The 25,901-nt window shown below is 39.7% G+C and overlaps 1 protein-coding gene across 12 annotated transcripts in view; it reads right to left on the bottom strand.

Annotated features, from left to right (window-relative positions):
* Positions 1-24,073, bottom strand: part of ap3b2 (adaptor related protein complex 3 subunit beta 2) — a 41,841-nt gene extending 17,768 nt beyond the window's left edge. For 5 of the 12 annotated variants that reach the window (XM_084016901.1, XM_084016902.1, XM_084016894.1 and 2 more), the window contains exons 1-10: positions 23,956-24,073; positions 10,891-10,966; positions 10,299-10,373; positions 9,954-10,049; positions 8,959-9,119; positions 8,636-8,702; positions 8,178-8,360; positions 3,786-3,977; positions 1,522-1,619; positions 21-75 (exon numbers count right to left, since the gene is read on the bottom strand). In XM_084016901.1, the coding sequence (XP_083873027.1) occupies positions 21-75; positions 1,522-1,619; positions 3,786-3,977; positions 8,178-8,360; positions 8,636-8,702; positions 8,959-9,119; positions 9,954-10,049; positions 10,299-10,373; positions 10,891-10,966; positions 23,956-24,068 (1,116 nt within the window). In that variant the 5' untranslated portion in view covers positions 24,069-24,073. Of the gene's footprint in view, positions 1-20; positions 76-1,521; positions 1,620-3,785; positions 3,978-8,177; positions 8,361-8,635; positions 8,703-8,958; positions 9,120-9,953; positions 10,050-10,298; positions 10,374-10,890; positions 10,967-17,649; positions 17,999-23,955 lie in introns of those variants that run through there. The other 7 variants (XM_084016898.1, XM_084016899.1, XM_084016900.1 and 4 more) reach the window with 5 other exon arrangements.
* Positions 24,074-25,901: the final 1,828 nt, after the last annotated feature.

Below are 25,901 nucleotides of genomic sequence, written 5' to 3'. Positions count from 1 at the left end.
ATACCACAGGTGTAGCTCACCCTTCTCTTAATCGTCATTGTTGCTACGTTCTGAAGAACGACATACTGGACTTCACTGGAGGAAGAGACAGAAACAGGAGAGATTGATGAAGTAAAAGGGCAATAGAAACATATGTATCCCCTTATCTGAGACATTCCAGAGCCGTACTGAAGGTCCAGGGCTCTTCAGGTGGTCATGTTTGTATGAAAATGTCTAGCATAATTTAGAGAAGATCATGCAACAACAAATCATTTGAGCTAAAAGCCCACAGATGCAGTTGGAATTTTCAATTTCAGATCTCCAAACGTTTCAGGTGCGTTAAGCCAAAGGTAAACAAAAAACCATGTACAATCGTACAATCAGTACAGACAGAACAAAAATGCCACATACAGTTATGTATAAACCATAACTGTCTGGTACAATTAACAAGGTTGCTGCTGTATTTATGTCTAGATTACATTATGTCATATATTGTTGCAGCAGCTACAGTGTTAGTGTAACATCTTATGGACAGATCTAATAAACCACTTCAGACTATTTAGAAGACTGTTGTTATTATGTAGTTATATCGGCATCCTTTTTTTCTGTTTATTGCGATTATAACACAACACAATTGTTTATTTTGGGTTCATACCACCGTCTAGTGACGCTATTACACACAAGTGATTTTTTACTAGGTTGGAAATCTTTGAGTTCCAAGTTGTCTGGAACATCTAAAAAAAATCTATATTCAATTCTTCCTCTTCCTTAGATTGAGATTCAATTTTGAAAGTCATATTTGTTACTTCTGCAATACACATTCTGAAAAAGCCATAAACAAAAATGGTTACAGTTTCCTGAGTCCAAAATGAACTTTAAACTATTGACTTTTAATGCATACCAGATGCCATCTGCCACCTGCCCTTGGGTTTGTTTAGTAGACAAACAACACCAATAGAATGGTTTGAATAACTTTAGTAGCTGTTAAATATACAGGCATTAATCTTCAATGTCAAGACTTCATACGTATAATAAAATCTAATGAAACATATTGTCCGGTACGATGGATTTCTGATAAATCCCCGATAGAGAGACGCTGCTGTTTGGTCGCGCCTGAATGATGATCCCATTACAGCACACTCTGAGCCAAAAGAGCACTTGTTCAATAAGACGCTGACAGTTTGCAGGACTTACTGCTGAGAGGCCACCTATGTGCCATCATCACTCCTTATGGTTTATGCCTTTATGTTTACCTCAGACTCACTCGGCTCCCTGTTTAATTTCACTTCCTGCTTCAGGGCCGAACACATTTATTTTACTCCCCTCACTTGTCACTTTTTTTTGTTCTCATACCGTTTTCACTTTGCTGAGCTTCATGGTCATTGTTGATTCCTCTTATCATATTCAACTGTTTATGTATATTGTTCCTCATGGCTGGCTGGCTCGTGCTGGTTTAATTACACTATGATTAACTTTTGGAATATGCTGCTCCGGAAAATGTATGGTATAGCAATAGACCATTTATTTCAAATGATAGCTCACCTGTGGCTCCTCAGGAGACGGACCAGGGCCTTGGCGATCACCCCAACCTCCACTTTGGGAGCTAGATGGAAATACAGCTGAGCCACAGCCATCACTACCTGGAACGTGCAGAGAAAACAGAGAGAAGGATTAATCATCACCAATGATGTCATCTCACAATGTAAAATACTATAAAAAGTTCAAATGTGCAATACTGTCCGCCTGGGTGTTAAATGCTTCTCCATTAAGAATGAATTCATTTCTAAAGCAGCAGTCTTGCGCTGCAGTATGTTGCAGAGCAGATGTTGAATGTGATATTAATTCTGTTGAAACTCCATGAAAGAACTAAATATATTGTTTTCCCCTCTTTTTAACAGCACTCGCAAAAAAAAGTCAAAGAAATGATCTGGCGCTGAGTCATTCCAGGGGAAGGGGTTGTGTTTTTAGGCACTCAATCAGCAATTTGCACAATATTTGAACCTCACAACCCTTGTAAACATTGATTACCAGATGATCGTCAATGTGTTAGCAAATGGAGCAACATTGGCATTAGCTTGGAGGTATGTTAAGTGACCACAAGATGAATGTCCACTATTCTCTTTCAGCTCTGTTTTTGGCCTCCACCAACTCCTGAGTAAATAGCTGTCTCTTAATGGGCCAAATGTTCCACAATGTTCAGCTGGTTGTTATCGTTATCTGTCGGTTGTTTGGTGTTGGGCAGGTAGTGTAGCCTACAGTGGATTTAGCAGAATTCCAAATGAAAACATTTGCCTGCAACACTGATGAGAGTGAAGGGAGTGAAAATAAACGTAAAGTCATGGGCCATAAAATAAAATTCAATAAGCTGAAAGACATTAAAATGCTCTGAAGGGATGAGGGAGATGCAGAGTTCCCGTTAACATCTGTGTTACTGTGGACATAAAAACATTGTTTTAAGACGTTTTAAACCTGCAATAACAGATTTTTACCACTTTGGCTACGTTGTTTATAAACACAACATTGACATATAACTATTTAATAATTAAACTGATATAGTGAACTTGTAAGCAAACACTTATTTATCTAGCAGTTCTGGAGCAACACTATCATTCATTTGAGAGTTGTGTTTGTGTCCACCGAGTGAACGCTAGTCTATTATTCACGTTCTTTTAGCTCTGTGTTTGGTCTCTACCAACTGCCAAAGCTGTTATCTCTCTGAGAAAATAATCATCAGGATGTCACTAAAGGCGTCTATCTGTTGGTGCTGGGCAGGTGTACAGCCGTCAACAGGGAACTAACTGTTGCTCTCTTGAAGGCCACAGCACTCCTTTGACAAAAAAAAAAAATGTTTCTTCATGGAACAGGAGCCGTCTGGATTTATTAGTTAGTGTTATTTTGAACCAAAGTCATGCAATAAAGAGAGTTAGGACGATTCCGAAGGCCCAACACTGACAGGGCACTTTAGGTTGAAATTGTCAATTGTTTTGGGTACACCTTTATTTAGGTGTCTAAAATATGTTTTGCTGCTTCCCCCATCCAGGACATTGCTTTGCTCCTGTGCTGGTAATACTGTAGGTAATACACTGGCTATGGATGAGCACCTCATACAACCGAACTTCAAAACACCCAAACTATCCCTTTAATATAAGTATATTGGCCATAACTACTCTAAGTAGCATGTGTGGCGGTCGATTCCGACTTCCAATGCCCCACTAAGAAGCGTATATGGCAAAATAAGAGCTTCAATAGTCCCACAACAGCTTAACTATTTAAAACCATCAAGACAAAGGGAAACCATTAATTATTTACTTGAAAGGTTAGAAACAAGAATCTGCATAAAGGGTAATTATAGAGCTCAATGTCTGCTGCACGACATGCAAGATAAGGAAAACAACTGTTGCCTGAGGAACAGGGTTAATCTTGAACCGTCTTGAAGCAAACAGCTTAACTACAGCAGAACAAAGCACAATAATGTGTGAAGGGGGAAATTCATATCATATAAAAAGCAGAACAAAACAGACCTTCCAAGGTCACCACAGCAGCATTTTTGTAGTGTGATACTTTATTAATTTCCTATGGGAGATTGTCCCCATTTCAGAGTGAGAGGTCAGCTCTGATTAAATGCCCAAGGGCACTTCAGCTGCTTGTTAACATGAGCCAAGGTTGCGTATTTGAAAACATCAATGTTTGTGGACCTGCGGCTCAACGTGGAATAATGGTGGAGAGAAAACAATTATGATCTCTGCCATGGCAACTGACTCATGAGGAGGGTCAATGGGCCGTTATAGAGTGCTGCTTGGACTCACAGCTGCGTTGCGGCTCTGAAGGAGCGGCTTGGTGTTTCTCAGCAGCAGCCGATGGTCTGGATCCATCACGTATGGCTTCCTCTTGGTCATTACAGGAGCCTCTGCGTTCTTTTCTTTCTCCTCCTCCTCCTCGTCCTCATCTTCATCTGAGCCGTAGAAGGTCTTGTCGCTTCCCTCCTCCAGCAGGGACTCCTGCAAAGACAGTGGGGATTAAGCAGGGTGTTGCAGGCAAACGGACCAAGACAGATCTCTTCTCTCGCTTGCGTTTGAAGTAGTTATAGGCTGCTAAAAAAGAGACAAGATGGTAATTTGCTCTTGAATACACGTGTTTAAAAGCAGCAACACTGTGTATAAGAAGCACCATTAGACAACCTTGCGTGGGACGAACACGTGAGGCAAAATGGTTCTACCAATTATGTCACCACATGCATTGGGAATTACTACAATAACAATGTTCATCAACACAGTATGAACATTTTTTCAATTTGTTTCCAATCGCTTATGAGAACAAAAAGACAGGTGGGCCTGAAAAATTGGTAAAAACAGTGAAACAAAAAAAACAGCAAGTTGGTTACAGTGAAAGAGGAAAACAATGCAGAACGGAAGAACCACCATATAATCAATCCAACATAATCCTGGAAGTTTTGTTCCTATACGCTTTAGTTGAACAGTACTCTCCCCAAAAACTGTTTCTATGAAAAGGAGTGATATAGTCTTGTATTTGATTGAATTAATGGTCCCCCCGTAAAAAAACACACACACACACACACATATATATATATATATATATATAAATATATATATACACACACACAGATATACGTACACATATTTATGTGGATATTTGAGCTGATTGTGGCATGATCATGTGCAGGCATGACAAGCATATATCTGTGTGGATGAATATGTATGTTATATGCAGATTTACTTGAGCGTATGTTCATCTTTGCCATATATTCACATGTGCTCTGAACTTTATGAAAAGGAATCAAAATTTCAAGTTACTTTTTCCTCATCAAAAGTGCATCGGGATTTGTCTCTTTGAATGGTGAAATCCCTACGCAATTAATTAGTGGGAAAGATCTATCTTATTATGGAAATCAGCATATCTTATACTGATATACTGACCACAGATCAGAGTTTTTTTTCCCAAAATTGATTTGTTTTCATTCCCTGAAGATTACTTAGTAATAGGCCTTACATTTCCAACATGTCTCCCACCAGAGTGAATTCTTTGCATAGCCCTTAGATTTTTCTGTGACAGTTAAAGTTGTGTGAAGTTAAATGTTAAGATACTAATTAACTAAGACATTAATTGTGTTGAAGCAGTATTCCCTTGGCGGATGAAGCTATTGGTATTTAATTTGTTTAGTATGAAATATGATTTGAACCATATGCCTTAGGCTACCTGTTTGTACAAAACTCTTATGCTTCATTTTCAGCTGCAGCCACGTTCCTTTTGTGTCTGGGGGATTGCACCTAAATCAAAAAGAATTTTATTCCATTCCATTACTTTCAGTTGTGCACAACAAGGAATTGAACCCCAGTCGCCTGAACATTAGGCACTGCTAACCATTGCACCGCTGTGCTCCACTGTAGAGCTGGAAATAAAACATTTGCAACTTTTAAATCAATAGACTATTTCATTCAGTCGTACGCAAGGACTCTGGCAGCAATCGCCTCCCACGCCAACTCTCTCCTTTGCAGCTGGAGCTGCGTTGCTCCACTTAGGGATTCTAAGGATGCGCTTGTTTTCGCAATAAGCACAAAGTACTATCTCTAACTCGAATGGGGTGAAGTAGGAGTACCACGTTTTCTCCGCGGTTGGCATAGCAACTTGTAGTATCGGAGCTCCGTTGATGATGGCTTTTTATAGTCGACGGGTACACTTGTAACCCAGAGTTTAAATACTCAGAGCTGTTCAACTAATTCAGAACAGCTGTTCTGGAACCGGAAACTCAGAGTTTCACATCTTAATTCCGCCAACTCAGAGTTCAGAGTAAAGTCAGAGTTTGTTAAACCTGATTTCTGGAAAACACCCCAGCAAGATGGAAGTCGCCAAGCTGGAGAAAAACAAACCTCAAACGTCAAACTCTCTAATACGGAATATTTTGAGCATAAAAAACGCCTTTTAGGAAATGGAGTTTGGGAAAGAAAATCCAAAAGGGCTAGATCCCAGGCTACAAAGGACCTGCTGTCATCGAGCAAAGCCTATACCGACGATGGTTGAAGATCTCGAAGAGAACTTGGTTGGAGAGTTTGTAGAAACTGAATAAATGCACCCACTGGGTAGGAGATATAAAAGTAACCATAGAAATGCAGCCAAGACTGATTATTCAGACAACAGTAAGCAGTACAATTAAACATTTCTATAGGCTAGTTGAGGATGTGTCAGTCCTGATACCTGGGCTTCGGTTATCAACCAATACCGAGTACCGATCTCATATTCTCTATGTTGTCTCGCTATTAGTCACCATATCTGATGTTGGTGCATCCCTAGTTATACTCTAATCATTAGTTAAATCAAGCAGACATCAAACATCCAATCAAACATCTCCTGTTGTACTGGTAAGCATGACCTAAGAACATAACATAACTAATAGTAACTGTTTGAGATCTACAGTAGATCATCTTTTCAGCCTACACTGAAAAATAGTGAAACTGTACATATGATGGTCTTTTCACTGTCATTTTTAACGAGGTAATTATATCTTATTACCTTGGTTTGTTTTGAGCAGCTTGTCTTGTCAAACTCCATAAACGTTCAGGACGTGTTTTAAACGTAGCCTTTTAAGTTTGCATATGATGAGTATGTGACTAAAGAGGATGAATAAGGGGAAAGCATTGCAGCGGAGCAGAAACTGCTGACTGATATAAGTGGGCTGTCTCACCAGATGACTCAGTTTACTGCTGAAGTGAAACACCAACTGACTGCAGTGAACGCCATGTTGCTATCCATGGAGGAGAGGATGGCTGCTTTGGAAACCAAATGAACCGCGGCCCCAGTGTGGAGAAAAGAGGAAAGAAACGGCCAAAATTGCGGTAAGAATTTATATTAATAAGAATAACAGTAACACTTTTTATGATGCCCATGTCTATAATGAATTATACATTTGCTTAAAGCACTGTATAATTAGTTATATGAACTCATAAATATTCATAATGTTTCAGGACAAGAAAGTCTCTCCCCTTCCAGTGTCCCCCATGGGACCTAATGGGAAAAGGGTTGTGTGTTGTTTTTATATCATGCATTCATGATCCTTGCAAAAAAATGTCAGTGCGCAACCACCAGTTATTAAGCATTATGATACTTGACCTTATAAGTAATTATAAAATGCTTTCTGCATTACAATTACTGCTATAAAGCATTATGAAAATGTATACGTGCTTATAACTATGATTATACAGTACTTAAAGTAGATTACAATTATGTTTAAAATACACAGGTCTTATAGAAAGCAATAGCTTCACTATGCTAACTGCTAAACTAAAGTAACTAGCCAATCTGAATAGCATGTAAACAACAATGGGAAGCAAAAAGCAGCCCTTAAACTTGAAAGAAATAACGATTTGACATGTATCTTGATAACATTTTTGGCCATACCCATCCAAATTACAAAATGCTTAAAATTTGACATATTTGTTCATAAAAGTGACTTTTTTTTGTCTTGATGTATTTATAGGAAACAGTAATCTTCCCAAATCTGAAGGAAATCGCAGGCACTGGGGTTGGATTAAAAAAAAAAAACATTCTGCTGTATAAAACTTAGTTCACTTGAGGGCTGAATGAGTCTAGAAGCCACAGACCTCTGTATACCAATGTATTCACAGGCTTCCTTAATAACACTTAATTGTTTTTCAGCTTCCTGTTAAACCTATTATGAGACAGGAACTTCTGGTACAGACAACCGGGCCGGACCTTGTGGCTCAGGCGGCAGCCATGAAAACATCAGCACAGAGTTGACAGAGAAGGAAACAGGAAAGATTTACTAGATTAGATTCATTAAATTAGATTCTACTTTTTTTGTGCAAGTGCAAGCCCTGAGACGACGGAATGCAATTTAGCATCTAACCAGACATGCAAACGAAGCAGTACAGTGTGTCGCAGTGTAATGTACATATGGATATGGATGGATTGTGTCAACTCGCTGTACATTGGGCAGTACTGATTGTCTGTGCAGATGCTGGACCTCCCCCAACGAGGAGGATGACACCATGAGCCACATGTCTGGGTGGATGCTGCACCCTCCATCAACCAGGAGTTCACAGAGCCTTGTGCCACACTTCAGACCAGACCGGATGCTTATCCGAAGTACACGGCCACTGGTATTTAGTTCCCAAGCGTGAACTGATCACTGTTGGTCGTGGTAATGATTCTGTACTCTTACTCACATTCATGTTCGGGTTCAGGAACTGGGTCCTGGCGTAGCGGGTCAGCATGTTGATGATGACCACCTGTCCCCACTCCTCCACGTCAATCAGCAGGTTACACAACTTCCTGTAGTTCTTGTGGATCAGGTCGATTCGCTCCGGGCACACCTCCTCGAAAGCCATAACAACGCTTCCTGCCACCAACTGCAGCACACAACAGGTGCTGATGTTAGAATAATCTGTGAGGATTACCGGAGCACAAAATAAAATCTGTGCGTTGTCAAATTATTCAAGTTGAAGTATAAACCTGTAAGTCGTGACTGAATTTTAGTTGAAAACAGCTTGTGCAAAAACTGCAAGGTGACAATGATGAGCCTTGAAACAACTGAGGCAGTGAATGCAGTCTGGTGACTTTTTCAAACATGTATTTGCATTTGTTAAAAGAAAGAAATGACTGGATCAGTGGTGCAAACACCCACCGTGGTTTTATCAGCGAGGAGTTTTTCTATGACTTCGATCAGCTGGTCCTTCTGTTCTGGATCCAAACTAGAAAAGAATAAAATAATAAAAGGCACGAAACAACAAATGTGGGAGGAAGATTTAGCAGTCAATCAAATGATTTCACTGCCAGAGCACTAATGAGTATAATTTGTACTGCCATTCATTTCAGACAGTTAGTAGAAACGATATTTGATCTTAGTCTCGAGGTTCTCAAACTGGGGATCAGGACTCTCGGACTCGCTGCAGGCTTAACAACTGATTTCTAAATTATAAAAAGATAATTTATGCTTCTGCTACTCACCTGTAGAGTTTAGGAATTGCATGAGCAGCCGTCTTCCTGACGTATGGAGACATATCAGAAGCAGCTTCTTTGATGGCCAGCATCATTATGGGGACGATGATCGTGACTCGGATGCTGGAGAGGACTCGCAAAGCGCTGGCTCTGATCAGCTGGTTCGGATCCTGTAAAGGTACAGAGAAAGGTTAATATGGCCAAGTCAAGAGCAATCTGAGGCTATTCTTAGGCACAGCTGGACGTTGAGCTAAATACTAACATGACGATGTCTAGCCAAAATGATATCCACCATGCTCATCATAAAAAAAAAAGAATAAACTATTTTCAGGAGGAACAGGTAACAAAGGTGTTTTGTCTCATTTGTGTTGTGAGCTTGTCAGGCAAAACAAAACTGTAACATCAAGCTCCATTTCACCAAAGCAACACAGCAACTTTTAATGGGGTTTTCCGGCTGGAGGGTCTACGAGTAGATAAGGAAAATGACACTTAGAAGACAAACGTCTCTGTTTACCAAACTAACGAAGAAGGCCAACGCAGCAACAGCAAGGAAATACAAAAAGCCCTTCGCCTACGGTGGGCAATGACTACAGTGGCTGAAACGTTATTAAAGCACCACAAAAATAAGACAGATATGATGTCTGCTATCGGTGCTCCCGGACACCTTCCTTTTGTCAAATTAGCTCTCAGGAAAAAGGTTCATGACCCCTGCGCTAAACACAACCTACAGCTAAGGCTGAATGGAATGTTGTTCTGCTGGTATCATATTTGACAAATTAAAATGTTGATGATAGCACCAGAAGAAAAGTTATCCTCAGGGGACCTAGACAATGTGAAGCAAATTTCCCAGCAATCCATCCAATAGATATTCAAGATATTATACTCAAAACTATAAATGTCAACCTCATGGTGACTCTAGAGGAAAAGTCAGGGAATTCAATTCATCGTTTTGGAACCATGAATAAACACTACTCAAAAAAGCAGAATTGTGAAAGCTGCTGTACCTTCAACCCTCGCTGGAAGGTGGAAATGGAGAGCAGAGCGAGATCCTGCTGCTCCTCAGCATAACGCACCAAGTAAACATAGACCAGCTTCTTCACCTGCAGAGAGAAGTCAGAAGGAAAAAGGCCAATCAAATACAACAGGTGCTATCCAAGTTATATAGATTAGCTCAATTATTTTCACTGCGATACATTTGGAGTGAAAAGATGATGAAAAGTGATAAAAACCTTTAAAAAGAGAAAGATGGAAAAAAAATATTTTGTACAGCTGAGATAAAACCAAACCACTTTTAAAAATGTGATGAGATGATTCATATATGACAACATGAAACCGTGTTCATTACAAACCTCAATGTTTTTACAGGCCACATTTTTCACCACAGCAGGGAAGAGATCTGATGCATTTTTACCTCGGGCAATCATCTGCAGAGAAAACAATCATCAGAAAGTAAAAAAGAAATTGCAGTGATGATTTCACAATGTGACATTTATAAGTCATTAGTAAGAGAAGGTGTGTTTATATTTGATTTCAGCCCCCTTTATTTCTTTTTCTGTCTGTCATATTTTCTGTCCTGCTGGGGTGATGAATGAAGAGATGGGTGTGGAGCTTCAGATTATGAATATTTAACAGCTGACTGCACAGTTTGTAAATAACCTCAGTAGTTATATCATCTTTCTGTCGTTGTCTTACAGCTAAAGGATATCACATCTAAGGATCTTACCTAAAAAACATATCAGTAGTTTGTATCTGCATCTCGCATGGCATCTCTCATTTCCATCAAAATTATGAAATCAAGTTTGATACAGGTAACAAGTGGGGTTTAAAAATGATGCATGTTGTTTATATGGCAACATTTATGTTTTCTTGAAATTTTGCGTGCCTTTAAGTCGACATGCAGCCGTACAGTGAATTTCCAAAGTAAACATTATTTATACTCACCGCCACGATCCGCTTCATTGCCTCCAGCTTCAGGGAGTCTTTGTTGCTGTCCAGCATCTCCTTCAAGTCGTCATGTCTGACGGAGAAAAAAAACACCGAAAATCATTTCACAGCTTTTCACAAAAAAAATCAAAAGACTGTTTACAGAGGCCTCAAACAAGAATCACAGACCTGTTTAACGATTTCCCATCCAATGCTCAAAATGTATCAAAGTCTGCAAATGTGACCCAGAAATACTTCTCTTTGAAGTGTTAAAATCCAGCTTGTAAAATATGGAAACCTTTGAAACCGAAGTTCCTAAAAGCAAGGTAATTGGAAAGTGACTTAATCCTTAATGTTGACTTGTCAGAGAAATTATAGATTAGCAGGAAAAATGCAACCAGTACAGTTGAAGTTACACTTCTTTTGCATTTAAATAACTAATCACCAACCATTATGGAGATGTGCTGAAATGATTATTTGATCGACAGGAAATGAATCCAAAATTACTCTCATTGTCAATGAATTGTTTAAATCAGAGGTCTTCAATGTTTTTCAGGCCATGAGGACCCCTTGGCTATAGGACCCCCTATTACAATTTGTATACAATTGTGTTGCTTATTAACCTTAAAATAATGTGAAGGGCAGCCTAGTGCCATGAATAAAATGACTGTGTAATGTTGTATGTATACAATGTTCAGCCATCAAAATAGTAATTATTGACAGAATACTGTGAACATATTTGAATCATATGTTCTATATTGTTCTATATTGACATAACATTTGACAAATAGGAAGATTTAGATTTGCCTATTTATAGGTTGTATTCATGTTAATGTGTATTTTTTAGACATATTTCAAATTTTGGAAGAAAAAAACTTTGGGATCAAATAATTTGGGGGACCCCCAGCAGTAAGTCTGCGGACGCCCTAGGGGTCGCAGATCCCTTGTTGAATATCTGGTTTAAATCATTCATTGAGCACAAATTTAAAAACATGTGTTGTTCCAGTGTATTGTTTTTTTTAATATCTTAGGGGGAATCAAGCTTTTTGAAGAGCTTCATGAAATTGGAAATTTTAATTATATTCTGACATCCAATCGATTGTTGGATGAGTGACTCATCATCCATTACTGATTTCTTGGTTATGGTAATGTGCTATATAAATAAGCATATCATTGCATAATAACTGCACTGCTAATTAGCAGCAACACAAAGTATTATGGGATTGCTATTAGTTTTGCAAAATGTGGCTATAAACTTCATATTTATATTGTGATCTGCTGTTGGCACCAGATGACAAGGGATGAATCATTTTGTAAGGATTCATCCTCTGGGCCCTGGATATCAATGTTTTTGTCAATCCATCCAGTAGTTGTTGAGATATTTTAGTCTAGCCTGAAAAAGATAAACTAGCAGAAATATGTGTATTTCTTGTCTTCCCATTTTAATGAGCTGTCTTTTCTATATCCAGGTTACTGTTACCCATTAACATGTATCCTCCCTGTCAGAGACGATGGGAACAGATCAGCTAGCTCACACATGAGAAGCAGGATCCTTTGGGTGGCTTTGAATGGCTCTAAGCAGACATCCTGCTGCAATACAAACACACAAAAACAACACTGTTTGCTTTCTACAGAACCTGCCAGCAGGAACCTGCAAACAGCATCGGTGCAGACAAGATCACTGCAACAGCTGCCAAGATAAAGACGGCAGCCGAATTCAACGGTGAAATACTCATCGATCATCATCTGTCTTTGCTGCTCTGTGATGTCAAGTAACAGAAGACAACAATTCACCTTTTTTAACTCACGGAACCCTTTTGATTACAACTTAAAATCATTGGTACGTGTATATGGAAGCCAATAGTGGACTGATAATGACTCGAAAATGAAAATCCAATTATGATTGTCCACATATAGTTATTTGAGTGAGACATTGGTCATATACAGAAATCGTGCCTTTAAGGTAGAACAAAGCACCGCTCTAATGTTGATGATGACAGTTTGTGGATTCTACAAACTCTTCTTTTAATCTCATAATCATATTTTTTTTTTTTATTTGTCTTTAGGGTTTATTTTTCTAATGTTGTATACCTCTGCCATATTAAATCACAAAACTGTAGTTTCCATGTACAGTGTGTGTGTGTGTGTGTGTGTGTGTGTGTGTGTGTGTGTGTGTGTGTGTGTGTGTGTGTGTGTGTGTGTGTGTGTGTGTGTGTGTGTGTGTGTCAGTTTGCCACCCTGTATTCATGAACAAAACTTGAAACTCCAAACTGCCAAACAGGGAAAATCCACCAACTGACAGAGTCAAATATTAATCCTGGGTGGGGTTTGCTGGTTGCTGGCCGAGGTGATTTAATAGCTGCAGAGCTGCATATTTCCCCCAACTAGTTTCCAAGGCAACAAAAGATGCAATAAAATGATGTTAGCGATTTCCTGCCTTCCTGCAGTGCCTTTGTTGCGTCTGGCTGAAGGCCTGTGGTGCTAAGCTGTGGAAACAAAGTAATATACTCCTGGGACTTTATGCACTGATGCAACTCACACTGATATAAAACACATGGATACAGTGCGATTTAGACACACTCTGATCTCTTATATAAATACTTATTACTTATTACATCTGCTGAAGAGGTTTTGTGTTTTGACTCGTTTTGTGTTCGTCTGTTAATTAGCAGCATAAATGTATAGTTATTTCAGTAGTGGTAGGAAGAACAAACAATTTTTGATGTGAAAAGGATCAATATGATCAATAAAATTATTGTTTTTCTGGATTCCTTACAGTCACGCCTATTTTTACCTAAAGAGTGTTCAACAAATTAAAATATCCATCACTCATCCTTCAAATTTCACCTTAATTTGACCAAATGTGGTGCATAAAATATTTGGATGAGCCAGGAGAAAGTATAAAAAAGAAAAAAAGAATATTCATAATGTAATTGTCAGTCTGATTTCCTTTCAAATTTGGCAGAGTCCTAACATTCCTGGTCAGATTTGGGGTTTACAAAAGGCTCACTGTCAACAGCCAAACTATTTGTTCCAACTGTGGCCAGAAGGTTTTACATCATTTGTCTGTTTGCGTGGGAGGCTGAAGCGGTTTACTACATGTTTCATCTGATTTGGTGGGGTGACAGCAGTGAAAGGAGGCCTTGCAGTCTGTGAGGAGATTGTAGATCAGTTCATATGTCACGACTTTAACGTGTGTTTCTGTGTGCATGGAAAGATTTCTGCCTTCGCCTGCATCATCAAGCATCAAAGTGTTAAATAATTCCATTGCATGAATAATATAAATCACTGTGTCGCACACTTCAAAACCTAAATGCATCAAAGAGTAGCAAATTAAAAACCTGACAGTCTCTAGAAAATGCTGTTGCTGGCGGATTATTTTTGGATGCAAGCACTGAGTGGACACTGGTTTCTTGGTTACAAACAAATTAGAAAATAAACTGTTAAAATGCAAAGATAACTTTGCCCAAAGCAGTGAAAGCTCAGATATTTGGATGAGTGATACTAATGCAAATTTCCAGCAGAAAACGAAGGTCCCACTGGTTCATTTCTCTCAGTGAAATCAGGCCATGACTCCAGAAATACGAACATTTCTATCTAGTAGTCTCTTTATTACAGCCCGAAGCTGCGTTATTTCACTTCCCAGTTTGAAGTCAACTTCTAAACATGAAGTGTTTTCTCTGTAAAAAGGTCCAAACGTTGTAATCTAACTTATGCCAGATTTGTTATTTGGTTATTTTTCTGTGAATAACTGAACACATGTAGATAATTTAATGCAGACACAATGGAGTTGACAGTTTGTCAAGCACATTTTGGCAAATACATCCTAAACTGCGAGGTGGAGAAGGAGAACTGTTTTTCTGGATTCCATCCATCCATCCATTTTCTACCGCTTATCCTGTATTTAGGGTCACTGGGGGGCTGGAGCCGATCCCAGCTGTCATTGGGCGAAGGCAGGTTACACCCTGGACAGGACGCCAATCTATCGCAGGGCCAACATGTAGAGAGAGACAACCATTCACACTCACATTCACACCTACGGGCAATTTAGAGTCATCAATTAACCTGTCCCCATCCTGCATGTCTTTGGACTGTGGGAGGAAGCCAGAGAACCCGGAGAGAACCCACGCTTACACGGGGAGAACATGCAAACTCCACACAGAAGGAACCCAGGCCGACCCGGGAATCGAACCCAGGACCCTCTTGCTGTGAGGCGAGAGTGCTACCCACTACACCACCGTGCAGTCCGTTTTTCTGGATTCCTTGTTTAAATTTGGGCTGGGATCGCCACTGATTTCCCGAATCGATTCGATTCCGATTCACAAGGTCCAGATTCGATTTAATCTCGGATTAGATTCAATTCAATATCGATTCACTTAGGGATATTTCAGGTACAATACCAATTTTGCTTGGATATGAAATAGATTCTCATAGAACTAATGCTGTAATTTGTGCAAGGAACCCTCTAACCTGGTGCATTATTAAAAATATGTATTGTAAAAAATATGTTATAAGAATTGACAGGCATATATTAAAAGCTTGATCCTGTGATGTTATTTATCGCACCCAGCCCTAATTCAAATCACTATACTCTACCTAAACAGACTTTACATGTTACCTTTACACCCCTCTTCCTTTGAATTTCACCCAAACCTCACCAAATGTGAAAATAAATAATAAATAAATGAAGATGAATTTACTGTTTAATCAGACAAAAAGGAGATAGGAATTACAGCCTGAAGTCTGTCTGCTCCAAAGACTCACAGAAAGCACATTGCTAACGCCAGATATTCAGTCATGTGATCTCAACTTAATTTGCAGTACACAGAAAGCAGAGACCACACATGTGCTGTGATTATAATGCTGTAATTATGAAAAAGTCAAAACAATAGATGCTGAAGGGTCTGATTAAAGGGAATTAACCTTCATTTATTTCATGACCTAGATTGTCCCAACGGTCGATTTTATCTCAGGGTTAGCCTTGAAGATCAGGGCTGAACCAATATTTAAAACGGTAGAAGGCGATTTGAGCCATTTTCAACCATGACATGACAATTTGATAATTAATGTCAACACCAGCATCGATGTGTCTCATCACAGTCAAGTCATATTGTCACATTTAAATGTGCAGTTGCTCTTTAAAGGGTTAAACAATATTAGCAACACCATTGAGGAAAAGGTGGAGGATAAAATGACTTACAACAATTAACAGCCTATAAGATCTCTTTCACTATTTTATACACTTAAAAGTCTTCTTAATGTATTTCATCAACACACATGGTATAGTGGCCTAACGGGCAGATTTAATGGCTCAATGAATTCAAAGTTTAGAAGGGGGAGACAAACTACAGCCCCAGGTACTTTACAGTCTATCTGCTTGACCATAATGTATTTTTAATCAACTATAAATGCCACCTTAGTGAATTATCGGAGAAATAAAGCCTCATCTTGAGCACCTACAGAGAAACGACCCTCCGACTCGGTTTATACTTCCCTGGTCATGCCTACGGGGCCCACAGTAATTCTACACCAACACTGCCTCTCTAATTTCCCTGGATTTGGTCCCGTCCTACCAAACAGCAGCTGAATATACAAACAGCCCTGAATTATTTAACCTGCTGTGGTACAACAGAGTCCTGCAGTGGTCAGGTTACCTGGCACCAAAGCCAAGAGATCAGCAGGTCTCCATGGAAGTAGGCCTCCACTGTTCAGTGATACACTTTCAGAAGCAATGTCACGTTGTTCGTCGAGAACAGAGCTCTGCGCTACTGCATCAACATTAAAAAAAAGAGGAGATATGAAAATGGATTTGCATGATTCAGAGGAATATGAAGGGATTGAAGAGTTGCAGCTTGCATTTATAAGCAGGCTGTTTAACATAAGTCGACTTTCTGCAGAGACTTTTGTTTTTTGTTTTTTCTATGTAACTGATGTGAAATACGCCTGCTTAAACCAGAACTGTACCTCAGTAGAGCTCTCATCTTGCAAAATGATGGAAAATAATTTAGGTACGACCTTAATAAAATCCAAAAGTGTAATTATAGCTCCCTTTAAGCAAATCTATTTCTGAAGAGAACCACTTTTGATGTTCGTTTGAAAGCTCTGCAGGCTAATTAATTAAAGATAGCAGCAGGACTTCAGGATATCATAGATCCGATTCATAAAATAGAACACAAATACATGTGTGACGATAACGGCACCAACACAGAAAAGCCCTGGATTTAAATATCTTGGACTTACTATTCACTTTCTTTACCAGTGGTTCCCATCCGTTTCTAACTTAGGACCATTAAAGAGTGAAACAATGTTGTCTACTCTAAAATCCATTTGACATGTTGCAGATATCTATGAGTTATGTTCTGTTGTCTTCAGTTGACAGTGAGCCTATACACTTTTTTATAGCAGTGGTCCCAAACATTTGTAGTTATGTCTCTTTAAAGTGAAGAACAGTCTAGCAGCCATGTATTTTCATATGTTGCATGTCAAGAGTTGCGAGCAGCAACTGGCCTGACTGAGTCCAGCAACTGAGGATGCAAAACGATATTTCACCCTACAAAAGCTATGAGTAAAAAAACAAAAATTTTCGAATTTTTTATCATGTTAATTGTCTTACAACTCTGTAGACTTATCTTGCAACTCTTTTGCAGGGTTGCAGACTTACACTCTTAATATTCTGTCAGTGTCATTGTAATCTGCCCTGGAAAAGCAAGTGGCTAAAGGCTCATAACTTTTGCGTGAAAGGGTTGAACAGGTCTGGATTCCACTGGATTTTCCTACCGCAAAGGTTGAGTTTGGAAACTGCCGCCACCTCCACCACCTTCCTCCAGTGGTGCTCGTTCCTCGTGGTCACCACCACCACTACTGCCTCCTCCGCCTCCTGTTCCTCCAGATCGGAGGTGGCGCAGCTCGTCAGGCTGCAGGGCATTGTACCAGGTCTGCTGCACGCCGTCGGGGGTCAGCACAGGGCTCTTGTCCTCCTCCTGGCCCTGGACCTGACTCTGCACCGTCTTCACAATGTTCACTGCGTTCACCGGCAGCTGCAGCAGCTTTTGCATGGTGGTCATGTTTGAAACTTAGGCTTGAGAGCAACCTGTAGAAAATGGAAAGACTGCAGGATTTTCAAGCCACTGCTCGATGTCAAAATCAGCTGGACGAGTCTATGAAATCCTCCAGATTCTCCTCCGACCGTTTCCACTCAACAAAGAGCAGCTCCAGTTAGATTCTCCGTTATAGGTATAAGAGGAAGTACAAGTACTCCTTCCCTCCGAGGTTAAGTTTATCCAGTGTGGACAAAAATGATGCAACAAACCTCTTCAGAAGTGCTCCAGTGCCTCTTCTCTTGCCACGCTGGCAAGGTTGATGTACTTTGCCTCCTGAGTGCTGTAATCCAAATCCACCAGAGCCTCAGTGCACTGAGGGGTTGTTTTTTTTCTTCTTTCTGTTGCTGCTGAGTCTGTACGCATCCAGTGAAGCAGCAGACATCAGCTGCTCAGTAAATGGATGCTCGGCAGAGAGGGGCGTGGAGTTTTATTTGCCTCTCCTCTTGCGACTCCTCCCGCTGCTGCACCAGCTCTCTCCGACTCCGCGTCGTCTACACAACACGTCCACGTATCGTAGTCTCCAGCCCTTTTGTCACATTATCATTCCCATCTTCCTGCGTGTCATCTTTGCTCCACCTCTTCACATTCACGCCGTGTAATCGCGGCTTCATGTTACCACTAGCTCCATCACAGCTCTCTTTATCCGCCTTCATCCAAACTCACTGCCAACAAACCTTTTCTGATACCAGACAGATGCTTTCAATATATTTCTCACTCCTCCTGCTCATTATGTTTAAAATGTCACTGTTTTATTCATTTTTAGCACTCTGTGAGGTGCCTTTTTTTTTCCTTTCTCGCCTTACATGACTCAGCTTTCTTGGCAATGTCGTGATGAGGACCTCTCTCTCTCTCTCCTCTCTCTCTCTCTCTCTCTCTCTCTCCCTCTCTCTCTCTCTCTCTCTCTCTAACCATAAATAACTGCCTTGAAGCACAATTCACATATGCTCTTCCTGTGATCTGTAACAGCTCAGTCAGGATTTGCTGACATTTGCTACAGACTAATACGATTTTTAAATCTCTGATGTCACCAGGAAATACATCCCAGGGCCGCAGCATTTACAGTGAAATACACCGACAGTAACAACGCTGGTGTAGTGTTTTCTAAAAGTGAAACACTGATACGATGTTGGATATAATACAGAGGGAATTTCTTCCATGCAGTTGCTTCGGGAAAGTATTTTTGATGGTTTAATAAAGTCTTTGATCTATTTGTTCTCAATTTCAGAGGAACACATAAAATAATCTCTATCTACCACAGCCATTATCCAAAACATCTTAAGAAGATCGGGTTGTATAAATATTTTATGATTCTGACTAAAAGATAGCTGCTCCTAACTATTAAATAAAAGCATATTTTTCCTATTCTTGTCAAACTTTTATGTCTGATTTTGGGTGCAGTGCAGCAAAATCATATTCTCTGAATGGAAGAGGCGTACAATCAAAACAAATACATGAAGGCTTTCATGCATTAATAAAGTATATGTAAGACAAGAGGTTGGATCATTCATCCTCCACTGGGGCCACAGTGGAAATAAGCCTTTTAGCTACAATCTATCTGTGTTATGTTTCAGGGTTTTTAAAATCATGATGCATGTGTGTTTTTATAGAAATAGTTCAAATTCAAGTTCATTTTAAAAGGATTAATACTACTCTCATGTCATGTGGGGGGGCAGCTCGCCAAAATCAAAACCACATAAACCGTATGTGGCAACAACTATAGTTTGGGGAAAATACTACATTTTTTTCTCACTCTAGGATAAGTGGTTTGATATCATATTAATATCTGTACAGTAAAGCCAACAGCCGGTTAGCTTAGCATAAAGACTTGACTGTAATTTTTCGTAAACATTTCGGTTTTTGTATGAATTTAACAAACAAGCTATAACATGTTAATAAGTGAGCTTTAAAGGAGCAGGTATGATGTTGTTACTGACCGTCCAGGCTAGCTGTTCCCGGTCTTTATGCTAAGCTAAACTTCTCATATTGGCAAGCAAGCAAAAAATAAATGTACCAAAATGTTTAACTATTTATTTGAAGAAAAAAATAGCAACTTTAGATTGTCAACCTCTTTTAGGGCCTTTAAACTCCAAAACATCATGTCTTTGGCATGGCTAAAGGTCTGATGTCAAGCCACATTTTCACTAAAGAAAACCTACATAAACCAGCCAAAGAATTGTCTCATTGACGCATCAACCACAGGTAGAGTAACCATCGCACGTAGAATAGGAATGCCATTTTTATGGCTTGCTTGAGAAAACAATGTGTTGCAGAGCCCCACAAATAAAAACAGTACAAGCCAAAATCTCAGTACATGGACAAGAAGCGGTCGCTGACACAGATCAACACCCCATAAACTTACAATAGTCACTCCACACTGAAGGACAGGATATATCTGCAGTGTTTCCATGGAGACGACAGTGAAGGTTGAGTCTACGCTTCCACTGTCATGTTGACAAACTGGTTAATCTACTGCAATGACTTCTGCAAATACATAGACATAACAATGCCCAGCCTATACTTTAATCAACCCCTGAAGACAGAATTTAACCCCAAGTCATTTCAAATGAAACAAAACATGGCAAACAGACTCAAGACAGAATTTCCTCCTCTAGATCCAAAGGTCAAAGTTCTCATCCAAAAATACATCTACCATCTCTAAACAATGAGCTCCCTCTGCTGGTGGATCAATGTGAAGCAGTGGTATATGTTAGTGGAGCTTGCAACAGTGAAGGCAATAATGCGGTAAGTAAAGCAATGACAAATTTACACGTGTTCCCAAACTGAGATGAAAGCAGAGAGCAGGTGTATGACAAAAAAGGTGAGATGAAAACAGGCATAGATAGTAAACCAAGACCAAGTCATGCCCAAGACCAGAGTGCATCCAGACCAAAGGTCGTGTCAGGGCGAGACCGAGTCCAGATCAAGACCAAACCAGTACAAGTCCCACACTGCATGAGACACTTAACGATAAAATGTGGAACATGCAAACCAGGCACTGAAAATCCACATTCCCATAAAAACTCCCACAGAAAGAAAATGAAGATTGCTCGAAAATCACCTCTTTTATTGAATATTGGACGTGTGAGAAATGTCTTGATAAAGTAATCAAAATGCAGTGCAGAGGTGAATTTTTACAATGTTACATTGTTTTCTATGAGCAACGGGAGTCGGACAATGCACCGGCCATTTAGAAATAGTCCCACAGGTGTGGTCTTGAATGGTCTTGCGATAAAATCGAGGCTCCTCTTTGTCTGAGGTTGGTACAAAACAGATTATAAATATGGCCGATTCTGAGAGACGTTCAAAACATTATCTCAAGGTTAGTGTTGAGACCAAGTACAACACTGGTAGATACACAAAACTCTGGAAGGTTAAAATTCACAAAAACCATCTCTAAAGTTACATTAAGAGACAAGACTCCATTTAAATTTAATAAATAATAAGTTCATGCAATGAAGACTTTTTAACTGGAAGAATTAATGGATATTATTGCAATATAATTGTCAACAACGGATTATCTTGATGATTTTAAAGCTGAGATGTATGTACTATATTTCCAACAGAGAGTGACACATACATCTAGAGGCATACAATAAAACTTATAACTGGGCACTGATGAATCATACAAATACATTTAGTATATTAGTCAGCACACAGCTGCCATTAGCAGGATTTTTCTCTTCTGAAATAATTTTTGTTGAAGTGAAATAAAATAACTATTCACATATGTAAATGGCTGCATTTATTTTGATCTATTGATAATAGTTTTTAGAGGCCCTTCACACCCATAGTAAACCCTCACTGGTGCTTCTGTAACACTTAGCAAGCTTTTTCTGATTGGGCTCTTTCGGACTTTCGGTTCTTCATAGCATAGCATCCATAATATAGGTAAAGGAGGAGAACTTGTGGAAAAACGTATGGCATTGAGCTTATATACCACCACTATCACAGGTTATAGCTGGCAAAACACTGAAACCTATTTGCCCGAGTCCTGTCCACACAGGGGTTGCAAGAGGATGTTATCCACGTTAGATTTATAGGTTATTTTACATTAAATTTGCATAGTGGATATAGTCTTTATGTGAATGTATGCTCCTTAAAACTGCTCCCAGAAACCAAAGGCATATACCAAATGGGGGTGAACGAATGCTTATTATTCTGCAGGGCTGATGAGGAAAAGTAAAAACAAGGTGAGTAGGGGGATGAGAGAGGCAGGTGAGTGGGACAAGAAGGACAGTCTGATGGCATCTGGTGTGAGGATGGAGAATGACAACGGGTATATCCATGTCTCTCAGTTGATAATACCTCACTCTTCAAGCCTCACTTGAGTCATTTCATTTTCACCCCTAAACTCACACGCGAAAATGTAAATTTCAGTCATGTATTCAGAAACCAATCATTCTTTAAATGTATGTATATGGGCATGTCAGCATTATTTCTTTGGTTCAAATTGTTTGAGTTTTCATTGATGTTAGAACATTCTAGTGGGTTTACTTTATACTTTAAAATGTTTGACACATTTTTTTAAGGTTTGAGGATGAGATGGAATAAACATGCTCCTGTTTGATTGCAATTTATTCCAGTCTGAGATTTGCTATGCCACTAATTTGCATGACATGCCTCAAATTGCTCACCTTGGATTGTCATTATAATTAAGTATAAGAGCTATTAATCAATTAGTTTATGGAATATGAATTAGCAACAACAATGATAATCGCTGAAATGTCTAAGTAATGTTCATAGAAAAATGCCAAAAATGTGCTGGTTCCAGACTCTCAAATGTTTTCACTGCTTTTTGTGTAGCAACAATTTCCTAAAAAACGGATAATAGACTAATAACAAAAACAATCCCTCTCAATCATCCATTGTTACCCTCTACAAATGTGTGGTGGTGTCTGTATTTGCACAGACCCTGCCCTCTGCCTGTATCATGTCTTTTGTTCTTATATTGCTGCGGGACTCTTCTGGGCATCGTCAAAGTGCATTTGGAAGCAATATGGGGGTCAATAAAAAGGGTGTGCAGCCCGTTCTAACTCCCAGGTCTTGGCTTACTGAGGCTCATTTATTGGTATGATATAATATTTATCCAATTTTTTAAACTTAAAATATCAGTTTAAGTTGATATTGCTATCAGTATCAGCTTTAAAATACAGTACCAGTCAGACTATGTATAAAAATGTGTTGTATGTAACTTAACAACACACTTTCCCCAAGATTTTTAAACAATAAATCCAACATCGACCATGACAATAATCATTGTTTGAAGCCCTTATTATCATTATTATTACAGTTATTATTTAATCTTATGTTCGTCTATCTGAAGGACACACATGGGACTCTAAACAGACACAAACTCAGAAACACATCAATCAGCTGACATATTTTTGGAATCACTGATAAATAAGGTCTGACATGTAAGTTGTCATTCATTAATGATGGTAAAAACCTTTCAAATCATTAGAAACCGGCTCCATGGACGCGCTCGCTGAGCCGTGCTGCCGCTCCGCGCGCTGTCCAGCAGGGGTAGTGCTGAAAAAGCGGGCGCCGAGGCCTGGCATCCCCTCTGACGGGCCTTTCATACATCCCACCTCACAAAACATGACATATAAACACCCCGAACCTTTAAACGCTTCGAATACACACCGGCGGATGCACAAATATTGAAAGTCGTCAGCACTGTGTCATCATTTGACGCTGCCGCTTGAGCGGCCAAATCACAGACAGATACACGACCAGAAAAGGCAAGCAGACGCCGCTTTAAAAATCAGGGGCCTAATAACAAACAAAGTTCAGTTTAATGGGTGTGCTATGTTGCATTTTGACATTAAAAAAGCACTTCCTAGACATCTTATCGGACAGGAAACCACATCCATGCTGCACCTCCCCCGCCATTAGCAGCTCCCGGGATAGCCTACCCCCCACCATCTGACAAATAACAGCGGCGTCAAGCGGCACCGCGGCACCGACGCAGGTGGCTCCGTACCTTTTGTAGTCGGAGGAGAAAATCCCTCCGCTCGCCGGGTCGTGACCATATTCAGGCTCCCCGACGCTGGACGAGCCCCCCTTCTCATCGTTGAAAGCGGAGCTGGCGGACATTGCCGTGGCTTACTGTTTTTTCTCTCTCTCTCGCCCTCACAGAGCAGCGATGGAGATTTAGTGCAGAGGGCAGCAGGATATACAGCTCTTAAAGGCGCACAGACACACGGCCGTTATCACCGAGATGCGCTGTGCGGAGGGGAATGATGGGTGGAAGAGTAGGGGGAGGCGTGATGCTCTGGTCACGTGATTTGTTACATATTGTAGTCCTTTGGCTTCACCGGGATGTGCACCAGTGGCGGCTGGTGGATTTTTATTCTGGGGGGGGGCGCACTTTTTGGGTAACCAAACATAATAATGCAGGAACACAAGCAAATGCTAAACGTGCTATTACTTATTATCACCAGTAGGGTACGCTTAAGCACAGATATAGAAACTGTACATCTTTTATGTTTTATATTTAAACTTTGCCCTTTGGTCCTTGAGACATTTTTCAATGACAATATTGTTAAAGTCTGGGAACTCCTGAACAAGTTTATTTTGCATAAAGCGCATGGCCATTGCATTAAGACAATCTTATATATATATATATATATACGTTTTTTTTTAAATGGGGAAAAAACTGAGGATATGATGATGTATTCGTCATTTCACACAAAAGGATTATGCCAATAGTCATCTATTTTATATGTAATTGTTTTAAAACGTTTAATTCAATATTGATTCTTCTTCATGCGGGACAGAGGGGAAAGCGTCCCCCCATTAAAAAAAATGTCATCTGTGGGCGTGGCAGGACTGTAAAAACCCTGTCCAATCAAAAAAGTCGGGCCGGAGAAAATAATTGGACGGCCTGCTTGTCTGCCAATACTGAATTCCTGCGTGTTCTGGGAGAGCGGCTTTGAACAGAGGTCTGAACGAAGGGGACGGGACTTTGTCGTTCGGCGATGTGTTCAAAGTCAAAGTCTCTGTGGTTTTTCAAAATGACCTACTCTGCCTTAAAGTCTAAGCACCTGGCTAATGTTAACATATTATTAGGGGTGGGAATAACCAGAAACTACTCAATACAAGATTTAAGGATCTGTATTGCCATGGTTCAGCACAAGTACAAGTACTACGGGCAGTATAATATAATATAATGCTATAAGTATAATGGGCAGTGATAAGTATGTTGTACGATCAATGCAGACATTTAATGGAGTGCCGAAAAACAAACTGACCCAGGCGGACAAGATTGTCATGGTGGATAAAGGTTAGGCTTATAATTTAGTTATTGGCTAATGTTGTGGTAGTAGCATACTTCAAATTCATCAATGGAATAGAGTCTACTGTCAGTATGTTATAGCTGATTTTTACATGGTGATGTTTTGGAAAAGAAAACACCTCAAACTAAATAATAATATATAATAATAATAATAATAATAATAATAATAATAATATATAATATAATGATAATCGCGTCAGATTAATGTAGCTGCCTTTCCAACCTCAGACTGTCAGTTCAAGTATTATACATAAAAACACATATTTTCGGTTTGTCAATTATGATTATTCATGTTCAGTTTTTCAAAGTAGACTGTTCATTGAAATTCTTTAATGTTCACAGGCCCAATTGACACTATCTGGAACATTTATGTCTATTTCTGTGACCAAAAGAAAGTGAGAAGGCTGAGTACTGTGAACACCAACAACGATCGAGAAACTAACTATCCTGCACCCAAACAATGTGCACCAGCTGACGTCCCCACTGTTTGCCAGACAAACAGACTCTGTCTTGAGGGACAGTGATGGGGAAGTGACTGTCTACCAGCGCAAGAACCTCACTGTGGAGAAGGCAAGGAGGTGAGGTGGCCCATGTGATGTTCTACATGGAGCATATTGTAAAACAATTGAATA

This window comes from Eutrigla gurnardus (assembly GCF_963514095.1).
Source record: "Eutrigla gurnardus genome assembly, chromosome: 9".
NCBI lineage: Eukaryota > Metazoa > Chordata > Actinopteri > Perciformes > Triglidae > Eutrigla > Eutrigla gurnardus.
This window is presented reverse-complemented; position numbering and strand designations above follow the sequence as displayed.